General features: G+C 40.4%; 1 protein-coding gene across 1 annotated transcript in view; it reads left to right on the forward strand.

The window, feature by feature from the left end:
* Positions 1-22,904, forward strand: part of ERC2 (ELKS/RAB6-interacting/CAST family member 2) — a 667,987-nt gene that overhangs the window by 237,587 nt on the left and 407,496 nt on the right. Inside the window, exon 12 of the mRNA XM_069967012.1 lies at positions 18,532-18,658. Coding sequence (XP_069823113.1) covers positions 18,532-18,658 — 127 coding nt within the window. The remainder of the gene's footprint in view (positions 1-18,531; positions 18,659-22,904) is intronic.

Consider the following 22,904-nt stretch of genomic DNA (forward strand, 5'->3'; position numbering starts at 1 on the left):
ATGTAATAGGAAAAATAAATGTAAACACACACACACACACACACTCACATATAGTCATTATACAGTATGTATTATTTCACCAACTTTCCTGTGTTTCATGAAAGGTGCATTAATACATGGAAATGAAACACAGGGAACTGTTTTTGTAAGTTTGAATAGAAATATTACTAATTTTATTTATTTTGGGAAGAGATGACATATTTGGCATTAAAATGTTGAAAGCCTTATCTGGTGTCCTGTAGGTGCGAGTAATATAACCGCTGAGGATATGGAAATCGCTCAGCTTGAACGGATTCCAAGAATATTCAGCTTGTCTTCAAAACTTCACTTGTACTTTTCACTTTATGGCCATATGCAGTTTACGTTTCAACTGAATGCACAAAAGGCCATTTTCATTAAGCCCTGATTGGTCATAAAAGGAAATTGGCAGCTGATATAAAATGTATGTCGCGGAGCTGTTTTTGCAAAGGGAATGGCTGGCAGGAATACATTTTACTAACTTGTTTTAAAAGGAGACAGTAATTTGGACATTTAACGCCTCAAGTCTAGGTCATGGGCTACACTGTTAGTTCAGCCATTTCTATTGTGGGTCTTTGCTCAGTACTATGGTTAGAATTAACGGTCCTTGCCCGTACTGTTAGAGTCGTACTGATATGCAATTTAGACATCTGTATTGATATCTCTATACTCTAAATAGTGGTTTAGGCTATTCTCTACACTAACAAGAGAATAAGGTCTTGTACATGCACAGAACTGAAATCCTGTATCACATCTCCGGCTTTTGGGTCCATTATTTGTTTCTGTAAAGTCTACAGTCCCCCAAGGCATATGACTCAAGTATTGTTTGCAGATAAAAGTAAAATCTCTTTTACATCATCATCATACAAGTGCATCATCATACAGGCATCATCTGAGAGAGCATATGGCATTTCTTATCAAACTATATGAAACCACCACCATAACTATATTTCAATATGATCCCGTGTGCTCGAAATTGGTGCCAGACAATAAAACATCATATAGTATAATCTTCTTAAACATTAAAATACATATCATATTGTTATATATGATATTCTGCCAAGAACTGTAAATCAGTCAGTCAATGAATCCATGGGCATAGAAGTCGGAGAATGGTATTGCGCTGGCCAATAACACTGAAGACATGTGCGATGCCCAAGCCCCTAGGGGCCTCTCCGCTGATAGGTGTAGTTACTGTCAGGAGCCGGAGCAGCTGCTGAGCAGAGGATTGTCACGGTTTTGGCACTAGGGCAACACAGCTGAGAACCGGGCTCCTGACCATGCGGAGGCTGGGCATACAATTCTTCGTTGTCCTTAGTCAGGGCACCAATTATCACACCAATGCTAAGGTTCAGAAACAACGGTAGTTGTATATTTATTGAAACTGTGGTAACTAGTAGCAACAGTCTCTCCGGATGCAACCGGGTATAAGGCAGACTTGAATAAAGCAGAGTAATGGGTGATGCTGCAATAGGCTGTGCTGATAGCGTGCTGAAGGATGGGAGTAGTAGTGATACTGAGGATAAGATGCTGGGTGGAATGAGACTGAGATGAATAATTGCTGTTGATGATCAGAGAAGATGACGAGAGGAATGACTGAAGAACGGCACCCAGATCTTGAGAATAGATGAGAACCTTGAGAACTTGAGAATAGAACACAGCCAGGAACACTTCTTGTGGAACTGGAGCAACAGAGCACACGTATCTCTCTCCTGACAGGGGAGAGAGAACACACACTTGTCTCCCTGATGGTGGAGGACAAGACTGAGGCAGAGAGGAAGTCACATGGTATCCCCCAGCCAAAGTTCGATGGCCATTGGGGTTACCATGGAAGCAGGGGCAGTCACGTGACATCCAGCCATTGCATCATCACACCATTAGGCATATACAGTGAAATATATATGAGAAGTACCATACTTGAACACTGGGGGGTGACAAAATACCCTTAGGCACTGATACCTGAATATGCATACAAGAAATGCATGGAATAGCAGACCTAAACACTGAGAGTAGTGACACAATACACACAGTTTGCAGTGAACCATAGCTTTCCAGAACAGGACTGGTCATAATAAAAGTGTGAGGATAAGAGGGCCTGTTCTGGGACACTGCACATGGATTGAAAACTGATCAGGATTAGGCATTCCCTGCAAGGGCCAGTAGCACTGCCAAAGTTGAAAGTAGATGGCAGAGAGAGAGAGAGAGAGAGGCATAGATACATAGAGACAAAGCTTCATGTTATTTTTTTACTGTCTCTTTTTGCAGCTTACTCTGCTCAGTGCTGCTCTGTAATGTTCTTTATGATTCTGCTGCATGTGCAGGATCCCCTCTCCTCTGTGTGCAGGGCCGTATTTACCACTAGGCTCCCGTGGTCCGGTGCCTGGGGCAGCACCTTGCAGGGGGAAGCAGCAACTTATTTTTTTTAGTCTCCCACCTCCCATTCAGACTTGCTAGTAAATCTGGTGTCTTTTTTAGGTAGGGGGGTATGGCGGCATTGGTCAGGTCTGGTATGGCAGTGTTATCTAGTCACAGTATGGCGGTATTGGTTAGGTCTGCTGTGGTGGTGGTAAATGTGATGCCTGGAGCTATTACCTGCCAATCCTGTGGTGAGAATTCCTTCAGACAATATGCAGATGGCTCTAATTATTCATTCAATGTGGACATTTGTTTGATTTAAGCTGTTAAAAACCTTGAAAAAACGTGATTCAGAAAATGTTTCTACATGTAGAGAAATGCATTTGGCCGAAACCAGGCTCCCATTTCTTCCCCAGTAGTCATGTGCTGTTACCAGGATTATTGGCCATACGCCTATTGGTTACAGCATGAGGGTCTTGTATCAGCTGCATGTGGTGATGTATAGTAAATGTGGGAATGCGGCCTATGACTGATCAGATATCAATATGATGTTCAGAAACTAGAAAAACCTAATGCTAATTGGTGAGTGAAGATGGGACGTGTGCAGGTTTAGCGCCTAGGGTAGCAGCAGCTGTTAATATGGCCCTGTCTGTGTGTATTGTGTTTAAGAGACATCATAGGAGCTAGTCTCCAGCCACTCGGAGCTGGGCTAAGGGATGACAATTAGATTTTCAGTCTGCAGAGGGTAAAACCAAATGTCTGACATAGGTCACATAATGATCAGAAATACAGGTATTCCGCACATGCACACTTGATAACTTATTCTGAAAAGTCACTTGAAATGACATGTTGACCAGTACAGATCTTGTATGTTTCGCCATCCTATAATGCTCAACCCTGTGAGGCTAGGATGTAACTCATTCTCCTTGTTGGACAAAGTGTCATCCCTCCTGTATTGCAATAAAAATATTATTTTACCTGCAAACTTCATTTGAGTACAGTGCCCTGGGATTTCTTGTTAGAGGCACATCATGAGCCACCACTGCTTTATATAATACATCATACTAGATACTATAGCAGCAAACTAAATCTTTGTATGTTTCCATGTAATAAAACAAAAACACACAAAAATACACTATGGACCCATAGATTTCTTTGCATGTCATTTTAGGATCTCTGTGGCACATACTACGCTTAGTGATCCAAACAGAATTGTTGTGGGTAGCACAGAATCACTATTTGTAGCAGTGGCTAACTAGTAATTCCTGACGCAGCCAGAAGGGGCAGCAGAGACCATGTGCCCGGGCTTTCTACATATACATAGTCATGTAATCCAATTTTCTTTTTTCTTTTTTTTTACTAAAGATACATTACAAAGTTTTATAACAGTTTTTTTTTTAACTATACTTTTTTCCCAGAGTGCTATTTTTAAAATATCATGAGTCTAAGTGATAGATGTTTTGAGGGAAGGCTGGGGAATGATTGAAATAGTCAGAGGCATAATGTGAAGTGCCTGCAAAATCTGTAACAGGGCCCCCCTCACCTACCATGTGCCATTTATAATAACAGTATCTTCTTATGTTTAAGAGGGTTTTTTGGGCTTCCTCAGGGACCAGGGCCTTGGTGTAACACTCCATTTAGCAATGAATGTAGATACCATGATAGCCTTTACAGATGTTGCCACTATTGTTGAGTGGACTGTTCAAGTTTGGCAATGTTCCCTGAACGCGAGTTATCGGCATTTGACTCTGGGCATCTGGAGAAGTTCGATGCCCCCCTAGGGCCGTCAGGAAAACATGGCTGTATCATTTTTTTCAAGGACGCCTTAGGGCGACACCCAACTTCTCCAGATGCCAAGAGCCAAATGCTGATATCTTGGCTTTAGAGAACGTTGTCGAACCTGAACTGTTCTGCAAGTCTGCCCTAAACTAGTTCCCACTGAACTTTCCCAGATTCAGTAATATTGAGGCTGCTTAATTATGCATTAAAGCGGGGACGACATCTGCAAAATTTTTACTCTCCTTGCATTAACGCATCTCCAGATTTGACCATATGACTGTACACATATTACTTTCAGGACTGTGGTAAAATAAGTTGGCACTCCTATGGCTGCTGTAGCGATGGCCATATCAGTTGTCTACAAGATTGAAGGCAACTAAACATGTGAAAAAAGAAAATCGAGCTTGAAGAAGTAATGAGTCCAGCATTCGGAACTAGTTGGACATTTTATTTTTTTTATATTTAGTTAAATATCCCCATTTCTATTTTTTACAGCATAATCCACCATTCATCTACGGCAAACAAGCCCAACATTGGCCAGAAACTGTTTGAACTAAGGAATCCTTTATGATTTCGATATTAAAAAAAAAACACTTTTTTTTTTTACTGGATGCAGGTGCAGATGTATAATAATAACCTATAGTAGTGTATGGATAGGAAGGAAGAAAATACCTTTGGCTGGAAATCTTTAGAAAGGTAATGCTGATAAAATTGAAGAGGATGTTTACTCAGTGCTCATTACAGTGCTACAATGAGACAGGACAAAAAAAGTCTTTCCAGGGAGAGGCGAGTGCTTTACAATGACCCCTGGAAGCATTCACATTGCTTTCAGCAGCACCGAAAGCAAACAAAGCACTGACAGGGAAAAAATGCTAAAACCCGGCCAAAAAAAGGCTTAATGTGTTAAGTGCTGCATCGGTTTCATTGACAACTTGAAAGCTTATCTGCTGCTGTCACTTCCTTTCAAAACGTTTGCCATGATAAAAAGTTACTAATCCTCGCTTCTCCATGTTAAACGATGAAATGGATTTATTATTAGAATTTTTTTTTAAAACACCTTTTTATTACTAAATGAATAACTGCTTCAGCCAACAGGTGGCAGCATTGTGAACGTTTATTTATTATTTACTTTTTTGTCTTTTGCTGCTATACCTGCAGTATGATGTTTAGCACTGTACAGAGCATGCCATCAAATAAAACAAAGTTTACAATCTAAATTCCCTATAATAAATGTTAATGCAGCAAGGCAAAATGGGCAATATTGGGCTGGCTGTACAGAAGTCATCGTAAGGTTGGCTCTGCATATAGTGTTTTTTTTTTTTTTAAACTGTTGTTTTTGGTGAAGTTTTATTCACTTTTCTTTTTAACCAAAGCCATAAATAAATCCTATAAATTATAATTAGAGATTACCGAAAATTTTGGTTTGGATGAATCCAAAGATTATCATTTGAAACCCTCTATCTGGTGAAGGGGTATGCAGCCCGAGGACTGCCTGGAAAACATGGGTACAGCCTAAGACCTATGGCTGAATGCATGTCTTCCAGGCAGTCCTCAGAGCTGCATCAACCTTCTTCAGGCAGCGGGATTAAAGCGACTCTGTACCCACAATCTGACCCTTCCCCCCCCAAAACCACTTGTACCTTCGGATAGCTGCTTTTAATCCAAGATCTGTCCTGGGGTCTGTTCGACAGGTGATGCAGTTATTGTCCTAAAAAACAACTTTTAAACTTGCAGCCCTGTGCCCAACAGCCGGGGCTTAGAGTATCTGAGCCCTAACTTTGCACCACCCTTCCATCCCTCCTCCCCACCCTCTTCATAATTAGGAATGCCACTGGAGCATTTTCTCCTGTCTAAACATTGCACAGGTGCCTTAATGATCCAGCCCATGTGCCGTGCTCACACAGGTGATGAATTGGAGACAATTTGCCTGGAGCATTCCAAATGATTAGGTGGGCAGGGAAGAGGGACAGAGAGGTTGTGCCAGCCTAATGCATACACAATCTAAGCCCCGGCTGTTGGGCACGGGGCTGCCAGTTTAGTTTTTTAGGACAATAACTGCATCACCTGCCGAACAGACCCCAGGACAGATCTTGGATTAAAAGCAGTTATCCAAAGGTACAAGTGGTTTGGGGGGTCAGATTGTGCGTACAGAGTCACTTTAAAATGCTGATTGTTCATTCATTTCTGGCTCTAATCAATAAAAAGGTTCCTGCTGGATCCACTTCTTTCTAAAAACCTACATCAAAAACTGGAGTTTGGCACCAGTCACTTCATGATTCAGGGCAAATGTTGTACCATATATCTGGAACCTATCAAAAGAACAATGTCAAGCAGCAACTTAACGCATGGTCCCAAATGTGGCTTTATTGGTAGAGGTGGATGCATGCCAGAATGTCAGCGATTCCAAATGGTGACTAACGGGTATCTTATATTGATCGAAGTCTGACAGCATCCAGTCAAGTGACAAATAAGTTCAAGTCTTTATTCCATCACCGAGTACAATCCAAGGTTTCGACCCATTAGGTCTTTTTCAAGCATACTTGACATAGACCCTGATGGGTCCAAACAGTGATATTGGATACATCAGGAACCTGTCGAAAAGAGATGCTGATAAATAGACTGATGTGTCTACTGACTTTAATAGACGTTAAATTGATGTTAAACAACGGCCATTGATGGCGAAATGGCCGTTGTTTTTACAGCATGTGACTGTAGCCTAATACCGCACTTCCCTTCTAGAGGACTGCAGTGCCGTTTTTAAAGAACTTGAACCCCAGATGTTTTGTATGGGTGCAGATTTTTTTCTTTATGAAGGTGAGCATCCCTGTTGTGTTTCAGTTTTATGATAGTGATGATCACTAAAGAAGGGATATGTCATAACTGTTATGATTCATTTCAGAACCAAAGCTCTTACAGTAATATGAACAGGAGCAATGCCATAATATTTCTACAGAGCTTCCATTAATTTTTTATTTCCTCATTGATGTCATGCACCATGTGCAGTAGCATTTAATCTGCGTGCAATGGAGACCTGGTAACTATTGTGTATAGATATCCTCTGCCCCTGATAGTTCTCTATAGGAATTCTTAAAGGTAATTAACTATATTATATTGTCATTATATTGTCATGTCTATTGATCTTCAATACTGTTATTCCATATAAAGTCCAACCTCATTTCATAGATATTAAAGAATACTATAGCTGACTACTGTATTTATATGTGACAACTATTTCCACCTATCAGCATTGCTTCTCTGATAACGTAAGAGGGCAGATAAGATACCAACAATGTGATGGACAGACACTTATCTATTTCGGGAGATGCCATTGTTGAGAAGTTTCAGCACATACGCATAACATATGGCAATTTTACAGATAGATCCGTTCAGTATGGTAAGACTGGGAAAAATTTCCCTCGCTCTGTCTTACACTGCATAATGCAGTCTGAAAATCTTGCATATACTTTTATTCTATTTCATAGACATTGCTATATGATGTATATGGCATCTTTAGATGAAGAAACTTCATGGTTCCCAAGTAAACATTTGGTAGTCTTGTTGCTTAAATGAGCCCAATATGGCTCAGCATGACCTCCTTGACACTTGAGTTCTAGACATGATCCAAAACTGACATATTCCCTTTAAGTTTTATGCCACAGTGTAGGGCATCTTCAGTGGAAGGGCAGGAATGGGCAGGACCGAGGAAAGGTGCAGAGCTGCACCTGATACATTAGCAACTTCCTCCATAATTGGCTGAATCAGGCCGGTGTGTAATAGTAATATGCGTCCGACAACTAACAATTGAATAAACTGTTATACATTACCTCTCCACACTCCCGGCCAATCCCGCTGATTGGCTGAGCGGCCTGTCAGCTCAAAAACTGCTTTTGAAGCTACAGCCCCGATGCCGGGAGTGAAAGCAGAGGGCAGGAGAAGACTGGGAGAGGTAATGTATGCCAATTTAAGGCGAGAGCTGCACGGACATTGTTAGCAATGTCCATGCAGCCCTTGTTAAACGATCATCAAGACATGTAATAGCCTTAGTAAATGACTACCGATCTAGCAGATCAGTGCTTGCTTACATTATTGATTGGGCCGCCATCTGCCCATCTAAAAGGACCTTAAAGTATGACATGGGGCTGTTAAGCAGATCTCTGTGTGGACACATGACTTTGACCATGGATGAATGTGATGTTCTTTTTTTTGTTGTTGAAACACCTAGCATCCAAGTGAGCTCCCTTTATGGCGGACAACAAATGTATGTTGGCCCTTAAGCAACAGAGCCACAATTGCCCCACCCCACCCCCATTACCATGCCTTAAGCTTGATATGCCTAGAGCAGGTGTTCCCAAATTATTACGGGTCACTGAAGCCTCATGGGCCGTGGCATCTGCCCAAGTTTGTGCGTATTTAGCTAGCATTGGTAACCCTTTTGGCATCCATGTTCGCTCATAGGGCATAGGGAAAGAAAGGGTCTATGAAGATGAGGCTCTTTTAATACCTATTGAACTGTACAAACAGTATGCATGCTCAATCTATGGCCCGAGAATCAATATGCCATGTATATATGGAGAGAGAGAGAGATCAGGTATTTATCATTTGTGGTCTCCTTAATTATTCCATCACCGAAAGAGAGACCGGAGATCCGCGGCCTCACCAAGTGTTATAGATAGGCTGGACGGCTTCCATGTGTCAGGGCGTAGTTAAGGAATATGTTAATTACTCACAGCAGAACATAGCAGTTTGCTGAAAAGAAAATTTGTAAGTGCTCAATGTTCCAGAGATGGCTCTCAGCCTCGTGTAAGTACATGGGTAAATAAAAGTGCTGAAAAGTAGTTTACACTGGCACCATGATCGAAAATCTGCTATCCTATAAGGAATTGTGGGAAATACATAAAAGGGGCTCTTCTGGCTTAAGTCAATGTAGCTGCTCCTTGTGTAAGCAGCTGACACTGGATATAAATTGGAGATTAGTATTATTACTACAGCTACCATGAAAATAGAGGAATGTGTGAATGACAGACATTTGTGTGGGAATTAACATTTTCTTTCAGTTACATTAATAGAAAATGTCAAGTTTGGTGGAGAACTTTCACGTGAGTAACTTTATGTCAGCATAGCTATAAGGAATAGTACAATGCTGGCTACTTTCTGGAGGTGTCTCTTTTAGCAATTGCTTGTATTCCCCATAAATAAGTATAGAGAACCTTTTTTTCCCTTCCTCTGTCATTCCTCCTGGAAATATATGGCTAAATTGAAAGCTGGGATTTAGCAGTCTGACATTGGAAAGCTGGTCATACATCTTGAATAGCTGTCGGCCAACCATTTGTTAGGCTGTCAGCTCTGATGTTCACACCACATACACGGACGTTCTTTTTTTAATGGACATTTGTGTGTTTTGGATGGGAAGAAAGTGTGACAATTTTTTTCTGCCCCTTGCCATCATCTGTCTAAAGGCTTTCATATATGTTAGATTGTCAGCCAGTCATGCCAAAATATGGGGGTAGAGGGGCTTAGCTGACTTTTATACAATAGCTTTATGGCTGGTGTTGGTGTAAGAATAATGAGTAAATAATACTCAATTTACTCACTTCCCTGCAGCTGCCGAACCCACCCTCTTGGTTCTCCACTGGCCCCTGTTTCTTCTTGGTTCCCGAGGATCTCAACTGCAAAAGAACTGGCTTACTCGGACAGTTAGTGGTCGCAGCAGTGCCCTGCCTCAGTCAGTGACGGGCTGAGCGGACCAGTTCCTATAGGGCTGGGTAAGAAGCAGAAACCATTGGGGGACCAGGACCATCGATGCGGCAGCTATTGGGGACAAGAAGAATTATAAGATGAGTTATGAGTATAAGATGAGTATACCATGTTTATTATGTTTACACCACCCCCAACCGCGAAGCAAGTTTTTCTTTTCCTTAGACAACCCCTTTAAATTTGACTATGTTAAAACAGTATACAAATAGTATACAAATAGTTACATCCAGTTATGAATTCACTTATACATGTCCATGAGAAAAAAAACAACAAAATGTCACAATATAAAGCGAATGTACCATCAGGTACATTCTCTTTAATATGACCCATGTATAGATTGTGGACGGTGCGGGGAAGCCGGTTCCGCGGTCTGTTTTTTGAACCATGGCCGGTTCCCGTATACGGCACTATTCTACTCACTGGTATCGGGCTGGGGCTGAAGCACCGGAGACAGGCTGGTCCGTCCCCAGTGGAAGGAAACCCCTGCCCCTTTATGGCGCGGCTCCATTGATTCTATTGGAGCCGCGCCATAGAGGGGAAGGGATTTCCTCCCACCGGCCCACCTCCAGTCCTTCAGGCCAGGACCGGTACCTGTAGAAAGAACAGCGCTGTACACGGGAATCGTGCCGCGCTTCAAAAAACGGACCGCAGCATCGGCTTCCCCGCGCTGGGGCCGTTCTATACATGGGTCATATTAAAGCAAATGTACCTGATGGTACATTCTTAAAGAAGATGTTTAGAATTGTTATTTTAGTGTCAAAGTTTTTATTGAGGAAGATTCAATGCATACAATAAACAGCATCAAGGCAAAATCGCCCCACGCAGGGGGGATAAAGTACATTGGATATATCCTCCGGGTTTGGAAAAAGAAAACATAAGACCAAGGAAGAGGAAACATAAAAAACAAACAAACAAACGGATATACAGTATTAGCATACAAGGTCGTTTAGAATTGTTATTTTAAAGGACAAATTTAAAGAATATAGGTCTAAATATAAAAGCACGGCCCCCACTTTTAAGGTTCTTTATAGTTATGGGTCATCTGATGTGGCAGAGGGGTCTTCGACTCCCCTTAGGTACCAGGAAAGCTGGCAGGATCTCTTTAAAGTTTGGGAAAAAAAAGGATTTTTTTTTTTTATTTGACTTTTATATGTAAAGTATGAACTATCTTACATTATTCTACCAGAGGATTGTCCACAATATTAAAGCTACCTAACATTTGTTAGTCCTGTGTAACCTCACTCCTATTACTTCTGCATTTGCTAATTAACATCAGAATATCGTTGAACATTAAAAAAATAATTTATGAAGCTCAAGATGTGCCCTTTAGTCTTGTGACTTCATTGAACAATGAATAACAGATTGGGTTTTGGGGGATTAAGAGAAAGAAAGCTGTTGTTCTAAGAACGAGAAACTGAAAAGTGGCAAATGGTGTGTTCCACTAATAGGCCTTGTCTACTTGTCTACTAATAGGCAAATTTACACATGCATGACAAATGCTCTCCGAAGCTTTCATCACCGCATGCAGAGTAAGGAAGCAATGTGTTCTTGAGCGACATGGACACACGAGAAGTGCTCCCAAACCCTGGATCTACAGCAACATGGTGTAGCTAGAGAAACTGTTTTTAATATGCGTCTTAGGGTCAGAGTACATTTCTATACATTTTAAGAATAGTCTTGTAGTAAAAAAATAAGTAACCGCATAACCCTTTACTGTATTGTTTAGTAAAAAAAATAAAAATAATAGTTTTTCCAGTGCTTGAGTATCCAGGCCCATTGAAAACAATAGGAAACTTGAGTATTTAACCAGGTATGACCCCCCACACCCCCCCTCCCCCCCCTCATTTATCATTTATAAAACTTAAAGGAGATGATTTATTTTTATGATGCTTACATGCCCATTGTAGTTATTTTTGAGTCATACAGTAATGGCCATTATTTGTCGTTAAATAATGGCCGTCAAATAAAATCTGCAGTTTTTTGACTGTATGTGAATATAGCCTGAATGTTAATTCTTTTTGGTCCATATCTTTTGTCTTCTAAACTAGCTTTTAGTGCAGTGAAGGAAGCATTGTGTTTTCCTGTGAGAATATACTCCTATATAGACCAAAAAAATCGGCCTGTCCTCCAGCCAATTATGCAACTCCTACAGTAAAGGACAACAAGTATAATCAATAATAATCTTTATTCCTGAATTTGTATAAAATCATTAGACAAACAACAATAAAAGAGCCATAATAGTCATGCACATGGGGCAAGTGATACACAGGAAATATCGAACAGTATTGCACAAGATCCAGTAAACAAGTTATGTAGCAGTCTATTAGTATTGGTTCATTGCACAATTCCCTTCATGAAAATTACATATATATTACACAAGGCCCAATGGCAACAAGAGAAATAAATATAGAAGGGTAAGATCACATAAAAGTTATTATAATACCTGTGGTCAAGGTGTGTGCAAGCTCCCCTCCGTGAGAATAGCAGAATTTGACATGTTGACATCCAACGTGACAATTCTACTTTGCCCTTCCCTGAGATTGCTGGGAGGCCACATAGACATTAAATTGTCAGCAGATACTGTGTAAACCTGTGGTTCCGGCTGTCTGATCTAGAGTGTATGACAGCTACACTCTTTTAAAAAAATTTATATTGGACTTTTAAATAAGTATGTGAGTGTATTTTAACACTAACCAATGTGATGACTTTTTTATGTATTATTTTGTATATATATTTTTATCACTGTCTAAGTTTCATTTGACCACTAGGAAAAAAGTTTTTTTTCAATAAGGGTTTGTTCACACATAGTAATTCTGTCTTTTGGTCAGTCTCTTTTTAACCAAAACCAGGAGTGGAGTTGACAGGGCAAAAGATAATGGAAAGATAATGGAAAGTCACTCCTGGTTTTGGTTTTAAAAAGTTAGGCTATGTGTGAACATAGCCTTAGGGTACTATTACACGGCCGACCATGGCCCCATCATTTTAGTAAACGAGCGCTGATCTAGCATTTACTGGACCTATTAGCCACCCCCATAGCCTTCGATCCGGCCTGTAGTTGGCTAAGTAGCCAATCGACTAGGAAGCTACAGAGCACAGGAGAGAAGACCGGGAGCGGGGAGTGGAAAGGTGTCAGGGGAATCGTCAGCCGTTGGCTGTGCATGGCTATTACACGTAACAATGCTTGTGTCAGGAACCGGTGACACCAGACACACAGAGACAGTGCACCATAAGCTCAGCCCCGCCCACTGAATCTACCTACTTGCCCCCCTAGGGCAGCAACTGGGCGGCGGTCCCTGTACTGGCTTGGTGGGACACAAAGACAAGACAGACAGACAAAACACAATAAAGAATGGTCGACAGTCCGGGTCACAACAATCGGGCAGCGCAGTACAAAAACACAATCCAACAAGCAAGGTCAATAAACAGGCAATATGGTCAGGGGCAGGCAGCAAGCAGGGATAGTCAGAATACAAGGCAAAAATAGTCAGAATAAACAGAGAACTAAACAGAGGCAGAAGCAGGCTGAGACAAGCTCAATATCCGGCAGTGAGAGGCAGGCTGGCAGACACTATATAGGAGACCAGAGGTCCAGTGCAGGAGCTGATTGGACCAGACCCCTAATCTCCTCAGAACACCTGGGGCAAGAGCAACCTGACCAGACAAGCTAACCAGCATCAGAGTTAACTCCGAAATGGCCAGGAGTATCTCAGGCGGGTGTGGCTGAACAAACACAGAAGGAAATAGGCCAGTGTTCATACAAGGCCCAGGACACCGCACAAACATACAAAAACATTGAATATCAGAGCCATTTCAAGCGCGCAGCACGAGCCAAGGGGCGCACGGAGTTCCGCACAGGCACATTCATGACAGCTTGGTAGGCACCCGACAATTTTAGGTCCAGACCTATATCAACGATCGGCCAATGATCATTGTCTGATATGTCATTTTCTTTTCATTCAGCATCATAATCTATGCTCATTATGTGTCTTTTACACTTGTTAGTTATCGTTTAAAAGAAAATGTAAGGGGAAAATAAACTCCACCATTGTATCAGGTAAATGTTGCCTTTAATGGAATGAGTACGCCTTGTGGCATACTTTAGTTGGTATGTATTTGTTCCATCTCTTTGTGTATGTACACACCAGCCATGATCTTGACAAAGGCCGGCAGCAGCAAGAGGTCCTCGGAGATAAATAAATACAGATAAAAGGCAGAAGATTGGAGGAAAAGCAGACCCCAGCAGCACAAGACAAACACTCTAATCAAGTAAAATAAACAGTCTTTCCTATTCCGTATTCTGCTGGAATTATCTGCCAATGCAGTAGATAAATTAGACAGATGGGAGTTCTATGGACAGGGCTTTTAAATGCTTCTTTCTTCAAGTGTGCTATGATGATTGCATATTCTTTCATTTGACACATCACAAGAAATCGCTCAGTTCTGAGTCTTTTTAAAAAGACTGTACGTCGATGATGTAATGTTGATGTAGCCCAGACCCTTTGTCACACGAGCAACTTGGTGAATAATGCGACATGCGTCACCTGTTTCTGTGCTTTTTTTTTGAGTCCTCACCCAAATGACTATTTTAGTTTTCACAAGTTTTGAAATTGATGAGGGATTAATAAATTCATAATTTCGATTTTATATTTCACAGTCTCAGTATGTTCACATACGTATGAATCAGCTACCTACCACTTTGCATGTGTTTATGCTCCTCTCATAGCTTAGAGTCATGAGTCGAACGGTAGTATGCTGTAACCAGGTTTATTACAGCCTTTTAAAGGTGCCCATTTCTTAAGGTGTTTTTTTTTTTTTTTTTAATCAAGATGATGTTATTAACCTTGAGATTGGTGAGACAGTTTTTCAGCTATTCCATGCACTTCAAGAGAAAAGTAAAAAAATTATCAGCTTTTTGAAGGACTTGAATTATGATTTTTGAAGAAAAAACACTGTTATATTCTCCATGGAAAGATTTTAAAGTAGACCTATTTTTTCTTAAAGACATAACATTACAGAATGACTAGTTTGGATGTCTTCTCTTGTTAGCAAGTCCACAAAACATTATGTCCAGTCTTGGTGGGGTGTGCACAACAATATTGTGTTCAATCTTGATTGGATGGCCACAAAAACATCAGCTGATTTTGTTAGGAGGACCACAACAACAACATGATGACTGTACTAGTTAAGATGTCTCAACCAACATCATAGCCAGTCTTGTTAGGATGTCTCCACCAGCATCAATGCCAGTCCTGTTAGGATGTCTACAAAGACTTTGTGGGCAATCTACAGTATATTGGATATCCCACCAACATCATAACTAGTCTTGTTATAATGTCCAAATTAACATCTTGGTTGGTCTTGTTAGGTTGTTCACAGCAACATCATGGTTGGTTTTGTTAGGATGTCCACAAAAACATCTTGGTTGATCTTGTTAGAATGTCTACAGAAACGTCACAGACATTTTTTTTAAAACAACATGTTGCAGCAGAGTGAAAAATGGAGTCTCATAGATTATGACCGAGACTTGTTGCATGTTGCAAAGATTTGTTATCAATTGGTGTTATATTTTCACATGGTAGCCAGCATTGTTCCTCCTGGTATGTTAATGGCTTAGAGAAGTGCACAGAATTTCCAGATTTAAATGTTTTCTGCTTGCCTGGCACAAACTACCATGTACTTTGACAGGAGTGTTGTGCTGGAGTTGTTGAAGACTATGGCTCTATCGGGCTGGTTTTCTATTTAAAACCGCATGTATATTTTCTTTTTAAGAGAATGTATACAATGGGCTTCCTCGTTCTTAAAGGTTTTGGAGTAATGGTCAATTTCAAACACAACTTGTATGTGAAGTTCATGATCAGATAGGACATATAATGGAATACATTTAGGCTTGAAATTTCTGTGTTCTATATGAAACACTTTGCTTAGTGTTTGTTCATAGTCAGGAGTGTAATCTGAGTGCATATTCTATAGTAATGGTCATACCCTGTATACACATTTCTTAACAAAAAACATTTGTCACTAGTATTAATGTTTTTGAACAGTTTACTTGTTAGGGTTTTTTGGAGCAAAATGCAATAAATGTACCCCTTGGTATGTTTTTTACAAAGGCATATGGTGCTATGGGGCTGTTGGGCCCTTTCTTAGATTGCTTTTCCTTAAAGTGTACCTGTCAAAAAATGTCAGAGTTATGTCAAAAGTTTTGATTGGTGGGAGTCTTGATGTACAGACTTCCTATTCCTTCCAAGAACATGGAGGAGAAGTGCATAGCTATGTACTGCTTCTCCCTACTCTATGTGCTTTAAAGGAGATAGGCCTATAGACTTTTTTTTTAAATAGAAGCCTGTCTTTTTCATGTAGACAGGGCTGGAAGAGAATATGTGTAGCATACACTTCCCTGTCTATATCTAGTGATCGGTGTGGGTCTAACTCAACTAGTTGAATCTTGTTACATGTGTATGGCATGTGAATCGTTTATTGATGTAAGAGTGGCCATTTAAGGGCTCATTGTGCATCAGTGACTTATAAAACAAGGAAGATATAACGGCCTTATTAGTCCTACCACTTTACTCTCGTAAAAAGTTTGTTTTCCTGGTCCATCTTTTACAAGATGAGGAGCTGTTTCAGCACCAAAGTGGACTTTTTTTTTTTTTTTTACTATTTACTGTTTGTCTTTTGCTGCTCCTTAAGGGGCTTTGCAAAATGCACCATAATTGAGGCTCAGATGTTTCTTTCAAGAAAATTTTGGGGGTGGTGTATGTTTTTATACATCTTTGAGCAATTAAAATTCTCAGATATCTTGTTGAGGCTAAACAGCAAAAGCTTTTTGGTTCAGCATAATTGAGGTGTATAAAGTAGTGTGTAGACATAAAATATTGGAGTAAAGTTTGCCAGCCATGACATGGTGAAATGGAAGAAGAAACTGAGTAGCAAGTTGTGCCAAATGTCTTATTTAGTGTGTCCAACTTCCAGAAATCTGGTGCTAATTTGCTCCTTTTTGCCGTCATCTTGTGTTTTAACTTGGTTGCCTTACAGTTAATAGCAGCATTTTGACTATAGGGGACAATTTGTTCCATTTAATTTTAAAACACAGACAGTTTACCCCTTTGAAACATTTTTTTTTCCCACAAAACTAGACTAAGGTAAAAAAAAACTTCCTGTTCCCAGTTTGAATGTCTGCTGCCAATTACATCCCAAGCTTCTGCCTCTTCCCTACCGGTCTCTTACTGCATGTCAGCGCTTCTCAGTGACAGAGAACAGGGACAAATTATCTTGCTGGCTGTTTAGCAGGCTGGCTGACGGTTCGCATGCTAATTGCATAATAAGTGCATCCTCTCCAAAGTCAACAAGACCAGGATCGGAGATTGCTAAAAGCTATTTAAAACTTTAATACTTAAGTGGTGACAAATTTTCTTTACATCTATAAATGTGATTATGGCTCTACAAGACCGGTTGTGATTATCCTAAAAGACCTTTTCAGAAAGACCTTTTTGTGACTTTGACGCATTTTCTTTTTCAGATAAAGTGTTTTAATTTTTTTTGCAGAAAGAATAGAAAGAACAGTGCAACAAGTAAAAATGGAAAATAAAATTTTCCTATATACTGTACCTTCACTTTACCCTCTTCTACCTTGAACGCTCTGTATTTGATTACTGGTGACTGTAGAAGTTACATGCAGCCCTAGGAAGTCCTGGAAAACACAGATACAGCCTATTGCCATGTTCCCACGTAGTAACACAGCGTCCATTCCATGACGAGGCCGTGTCACGGATTGGTCGGTGTCAGAGAAGATCATCCTGGCCGGCACTGCAGTACCGGCTGGATGACCTTCACTGCCTCTGAATTCGGATGCAGGCGCATCAGTGTGCGCCCACATCCGAATTACCCGCTGCACACAGTGGAGCGTGCACTGACAGGTTCTCTGCGGCCGCTATTCAATGTGGAATGTATACTATGTGTATACACGCCGCCCTGGATTCCATAGAGGGCAGCACTACGTAAGATCTGTAGTGATCACGGCGGCTGTTGCAAATCGGCAACAACAGCTGTGATTATTACGTAACTTATGTAGTGTGAACATAGCCTATGGCTGTATCCATCATTTACAGGCAGCCTTAGGGCTGCATCCAACTTTATCAGACACCAGTAATCAAATGCAGAGTATTTAGGTTTGGAAGAACCCAAGTGTGCTCAAGGTTTGCTCATCTCTAATGCCAATATACACCTTGTAGAAATGTTCCTTGTGAAACCATGTTTAAATTCTAAAGTTTAATTGCCGTTTCTAATTGTTGTTCAGATCATGAACAGACAGATGACAATATCAAACCTCCAGATTAAACATAGTTTCCATATCCCCTATTTCCTAGACTGGAAGAAGAGGTTACAAATTTAGAATCTCAATACAGGTCTTATATGAAATAGTTAAATTGCAAGAATGTGCATGCATAAAATTTATGGTAGTTTTTTGTACCACAATATACCCCAATAATACAAAGTTTTATACTAGATGATAACACCTTATATTATTATATATTGTGATGTGTATTTGTCATGGGTGGACCTATGTCCATCATTGATTTGATGCATGGTAAACTCACTGTGGTCATTTTCTTTTATGATTAATCGCAGGATCATGAAAGATCAGAACAAAAAATCTGCCAATCTGAAGCACAATCAGCAAATGGAGAAGAAAAAGAACATGGATGACATTCGCCGAAGGGACGATAATATACCGGATAACTCACAGCATCTACAGGTGTGTTCTATCTATCTATCTATCTATCTATCTATCTATCTATCTATTTGTATATAGTCAATGTGTCTTTCTATTGTTGTTAATGTATTTAGTCAGAGTCCATGCAGAGTCCATGTGAACAGCATTTCCCCTCTAAAGAAATATTGCTGGATATGTCATAACTGTCTTGTGGGTCTTACCCCTGGGACCAGCGACTATCTAGTAGACAAGCCTGACTCATTGTACATAGAGATTATATGCACAAATACCCACAAGATGTGTCTAGTAGAGGTGGTTCTTTCCTCTGGAGTCCACACCTATGTCAGTAACAGGGACCTGTATCCCACATCTGTAAGTTCCATTTTTTCCCAAACTCCTGTAGAAGTAAATAAAGTGAATTGTGCATTCTCTGATTTGATGTGATGACCACCTCACCAGAACAGGGGTCGAGAGAACCCCAGGTCTTGACATCGATGAGAGACGTTTAAGCGGCTGCATCTTTAAGACCCACACCTATAACACGTCCATGGTCTTTCCTGTGAATTTAGCATAATTGTCTCATATAGGACTGTCCCTTTAACATCAGTAAATGACTGTAATGGGAAGACTTCAAGACTAGAGAGTCCGACAGCATCCATGTATCGTGCAAAAAGTATTAAGTTTCCGTTACATTAACAAGCATAGAAGCAGCAACGTTTTGGCCAAAATGGCTTTTTTCAAGCCCGACAAAGACCATTTCGGTTGCTGCTTCTATGCTTGGCAATATAATAAAAGCTTAATAATTTTTGCAAGATACAGGGATGCTATTGGACACTTTCTCGCCTTGGTGATTACAAACCAGTACCCGGGATTACTGGTAAACTGATGTGCAACCAGCTCATCTGATCTCCAGACTCAGGGTGATGTTGGTACCTACATTGTTCTATGATGGCAACTGTAATCTGTGAGTAGTTTTTCTGGTTATGGGACAGACACGTTGGACTACAAATATTGGGTTACAACTATTTCTTCTTTAATAACCAGACTTCATATGTTCTGCAAATATCCAGTAGATTTTTTTGTTCTTTTTCCATACACATCACAATCTATTCTTCTTAAAGTGATGAAAATGTAATTATACCCAAGATTGATGCCCTTGCAGTCAGGACAGGCCATCTAGATAAATATAACATTCTCTTCTTCTGCTGTGATAAATTGTCGGGTTGTTATCTTGCTACTTCCAGAGTAAGATTTCCAGCCGAGAGCAGCCATTGCACTGACATGATGTTATTCTGCCCAGAAATCAGTAGCCCCTCATTACTAGTCATCCTGTAATTGTTACCAGAGGAACTGACCGACAGACAGGTAGCAGCAACCAAATATCATAATATTTGGATGTGATTGTATTACAGCTGTGGAGATAGGGAACGTTGTTATTCTAGATATACCTTTATCTTTATTTCTATATGTGTCTTAGGTCTTCCGGTCATTTTTTAGAGAAATGTCAAACTGACAGCCAATGCATAGACATCTTGGAATCACTGTGCATTAGTTAGATTTTTTTTTTCCATATGCATGGAAAATATGTTTTTGCAAACTGCAGTAAATCAAATAGGAAGAATGTTATGTATTTGGAACATTGGAACTCATAACAAATAAAATAAAATATTCTCTTAAAATTCTTTTGAAGGTGTTGTCCAAGTTTCAGGATATTTTAAAAGAATTTTAGAAACTGGTGCAAAATTACTGAATTATAAAATAAACATGTTTAGTTATAGAATTCTTTCCCGTACCTCTGATATGACATGATCTTTTGTTACAGTTTGGCAGAAATCCAGTTTTGTCCATAGGGCCATATCTTCCATAGGTATCCGGGCTGGAATCTGACCTGTAGCCCCATGTGAATGATTAATATTTGCTGTCCAGAATTAAAAAATCATAGCTGCCTTCTTGTAGAATGAGCACCATTTCTGACCTCCGTTTGTGTGTAATATTACAGCTCAGTTCCATTTAAGTGGATTGGAGTTATAATAGCACACACAACATGAGGACATGTGTGGCGCTGTTTCTGGAGATCCTGGAAGAACTGGGTCCTTTAAGGCTATGTTCACACTACGTATATTTCAGTCAGTATTGCAACCAAAACCAGGAGTGGATTAAAAATACAAAAAGGATCTGTTCACACAATGTTGAAATTGAGTGGATGGCCGCCATATAACAGTAAATAACTGTCATTATTTCAATACATTGGCCGTTGTTTTAAAATAACAGCAAATATTTGCCATTAAATGGCGGCCATCCACTCAATTTCAACATTGTGTGAACAGATCCTTTCTGTGTTTTTAATCCACTCCTGTTTTTGGTTGCAATACTGACTGAAATATACTGACTGAAAAATACATATACTGACTGAAATATACGTAGTGTGAACGCAGCCTAAGTAATAGTAAATATGCCCATGATACCTATTCAAGGTCAGATTTCTTGATGTGTGGTTACAACTAAATGAGGTACCACTGACTCTTTTGACCCAAGCAGCCATGGATTGGCCCGGGCACCGCAATCCTATAGTTCTAGCTGAAAGTTAAGGAAAGGTCACTGCACAGAATACGTGCTCTACATGCTTCAGTAGTGTTAGTTAGACAACTATCTGTCAGTGTTTTGTGGGCACCATACAGTGATCTTTCTTGGGCAGGGTTCCATGGGGACAGGTGTTGTGTTATATGTGTATTTATAGACTTTACAGCCTGTCTAGGTAGTATAAAGTACACCATAAGTAGGGCGTCCATAGAAGGTTGCACCCAAGTTGCCATCCACCTTACGCACATTTTTGTTCCCTATAACACATAACAGCTATTTTTCATGTATTGTATCTGGACAAGCGCACGCACTGCATTTATCCAATGTCCATTAGCCTAAGAAAATCATTTTAAAGGCTTAACTCTCCTATATGCAATTGTTTGATCAGTTAATGGACTCGGCATAAGACACTATTTGACTTTTTTATATCTTAAGAAAAGCCATTCTGACCTCTATTTGATTTATTTATCACTGTTTATTTTTGTAACACTTTCATCAATAATTGTGATCCTGAGTTATGACCTCTTCATGTTTTACACGCTACAAGATCTTACATACATTATGTGGAGACATTATTTGTTTAATGGGAAAAATGTGAATTATGTTTGATTAGCGAGTTTACATTTGTTTGGCGAGTGCCAGAAATAGTTTTGTGAAGTCTGACGGTTGAATACTTTACTGTATGGCCAGCAAACACTTGTCATGTACAGTATTTGTATATACAGTTTTGCGCGTGATCTATGATATATGTAGGTAAATGGTCAGGGTCAGCATAGTTCTACATCATCTATCACACATGACAAAGTGATGGTTATCAATCTTTGCCCTGTTTTGTTAACCTGCATTACCCAAAAAGTTATACACGGTCAAGGGAGTCCATCTTTCCCGTCCTTTCAGTCTCTGGGACCATGAAAATCGGCAGTACTTAAGTTTGAGTTATCCTACTGTGTAAAAATGTATTTCACATAAATCAGTAGTAAAAGTAGTGAAAAGAAATCTACTCCCCCACACAATCTGGAGTTGCCTCAAACTGGTGCCCCTCTGGAAAGAGGTGTGGTGCTTAGCCTTCCCAGACTACCCAGTGCCTTTTACCCCGTCAAAATCTCTCACCACTCTGTGCTCTGTTACCTGGTCAACGCTGCTAGAGCCTGTAATACCTGCCCTCTAGCATTGTCCAGACTCTCATCTCCATGAGGATGCACTAGCTGGAAGACATTAAGTGAATGGAGAATCTCATGGCACAGCTTTATGACCGCTCTGCCCATTTCTTCTGGATGTGGTATTACTGGGGCCAGTTCACTGACAATTTGAAGGTCTACTAGCTCAGTAGCCCAGTATTGGCGCTCCCCCCCCCCCTTTTTTTCTCCCCCTGTATTGCTCCCCCCTTCCTTCATCCTTCTTTCTGACCCTTTCTCCTTTTCCTTTCTATTCTCTCCCCCCCACAATTTGGCCCTTCACCCACCTGCTTTATTCACTGATCATAATATTTATAATTAGTTCACTGGCAGACCACTAACAAATCCTCCCCATGCTCTGCTCTCTTGGCCTTAAGGAGTCTGTTTTCTCCTGTTTTTCCCCCCTACCTCTCTGACCACTCCTTCAGTGTATCCTTCTCTGGCTCTACTTTTTCTCCTTTAGCTCTTACTGTTGGGTTTCCCCAGGGACCAGTCATGTTTCCCTTCCACTTTTCCCCCCATACAGTCCCCAT

The sequence above is a fragment of the Dendropsophus ebraccatus genome, chromosome 4, assembly GCF_027789765.1.
Source record: "Dendropsophus ebraccatus isolate aDenEbr1 chromosome 4, aDenEbr1.pat, whole genome shotgun sequence".
Taxonomy (NCBI): domain Eukaryota; kingdom Metazoa; phylum Chordata; class Amphibia; order Anura; family Hylidae; genus Dendropsophus; species Dendropsophus ebraccatus.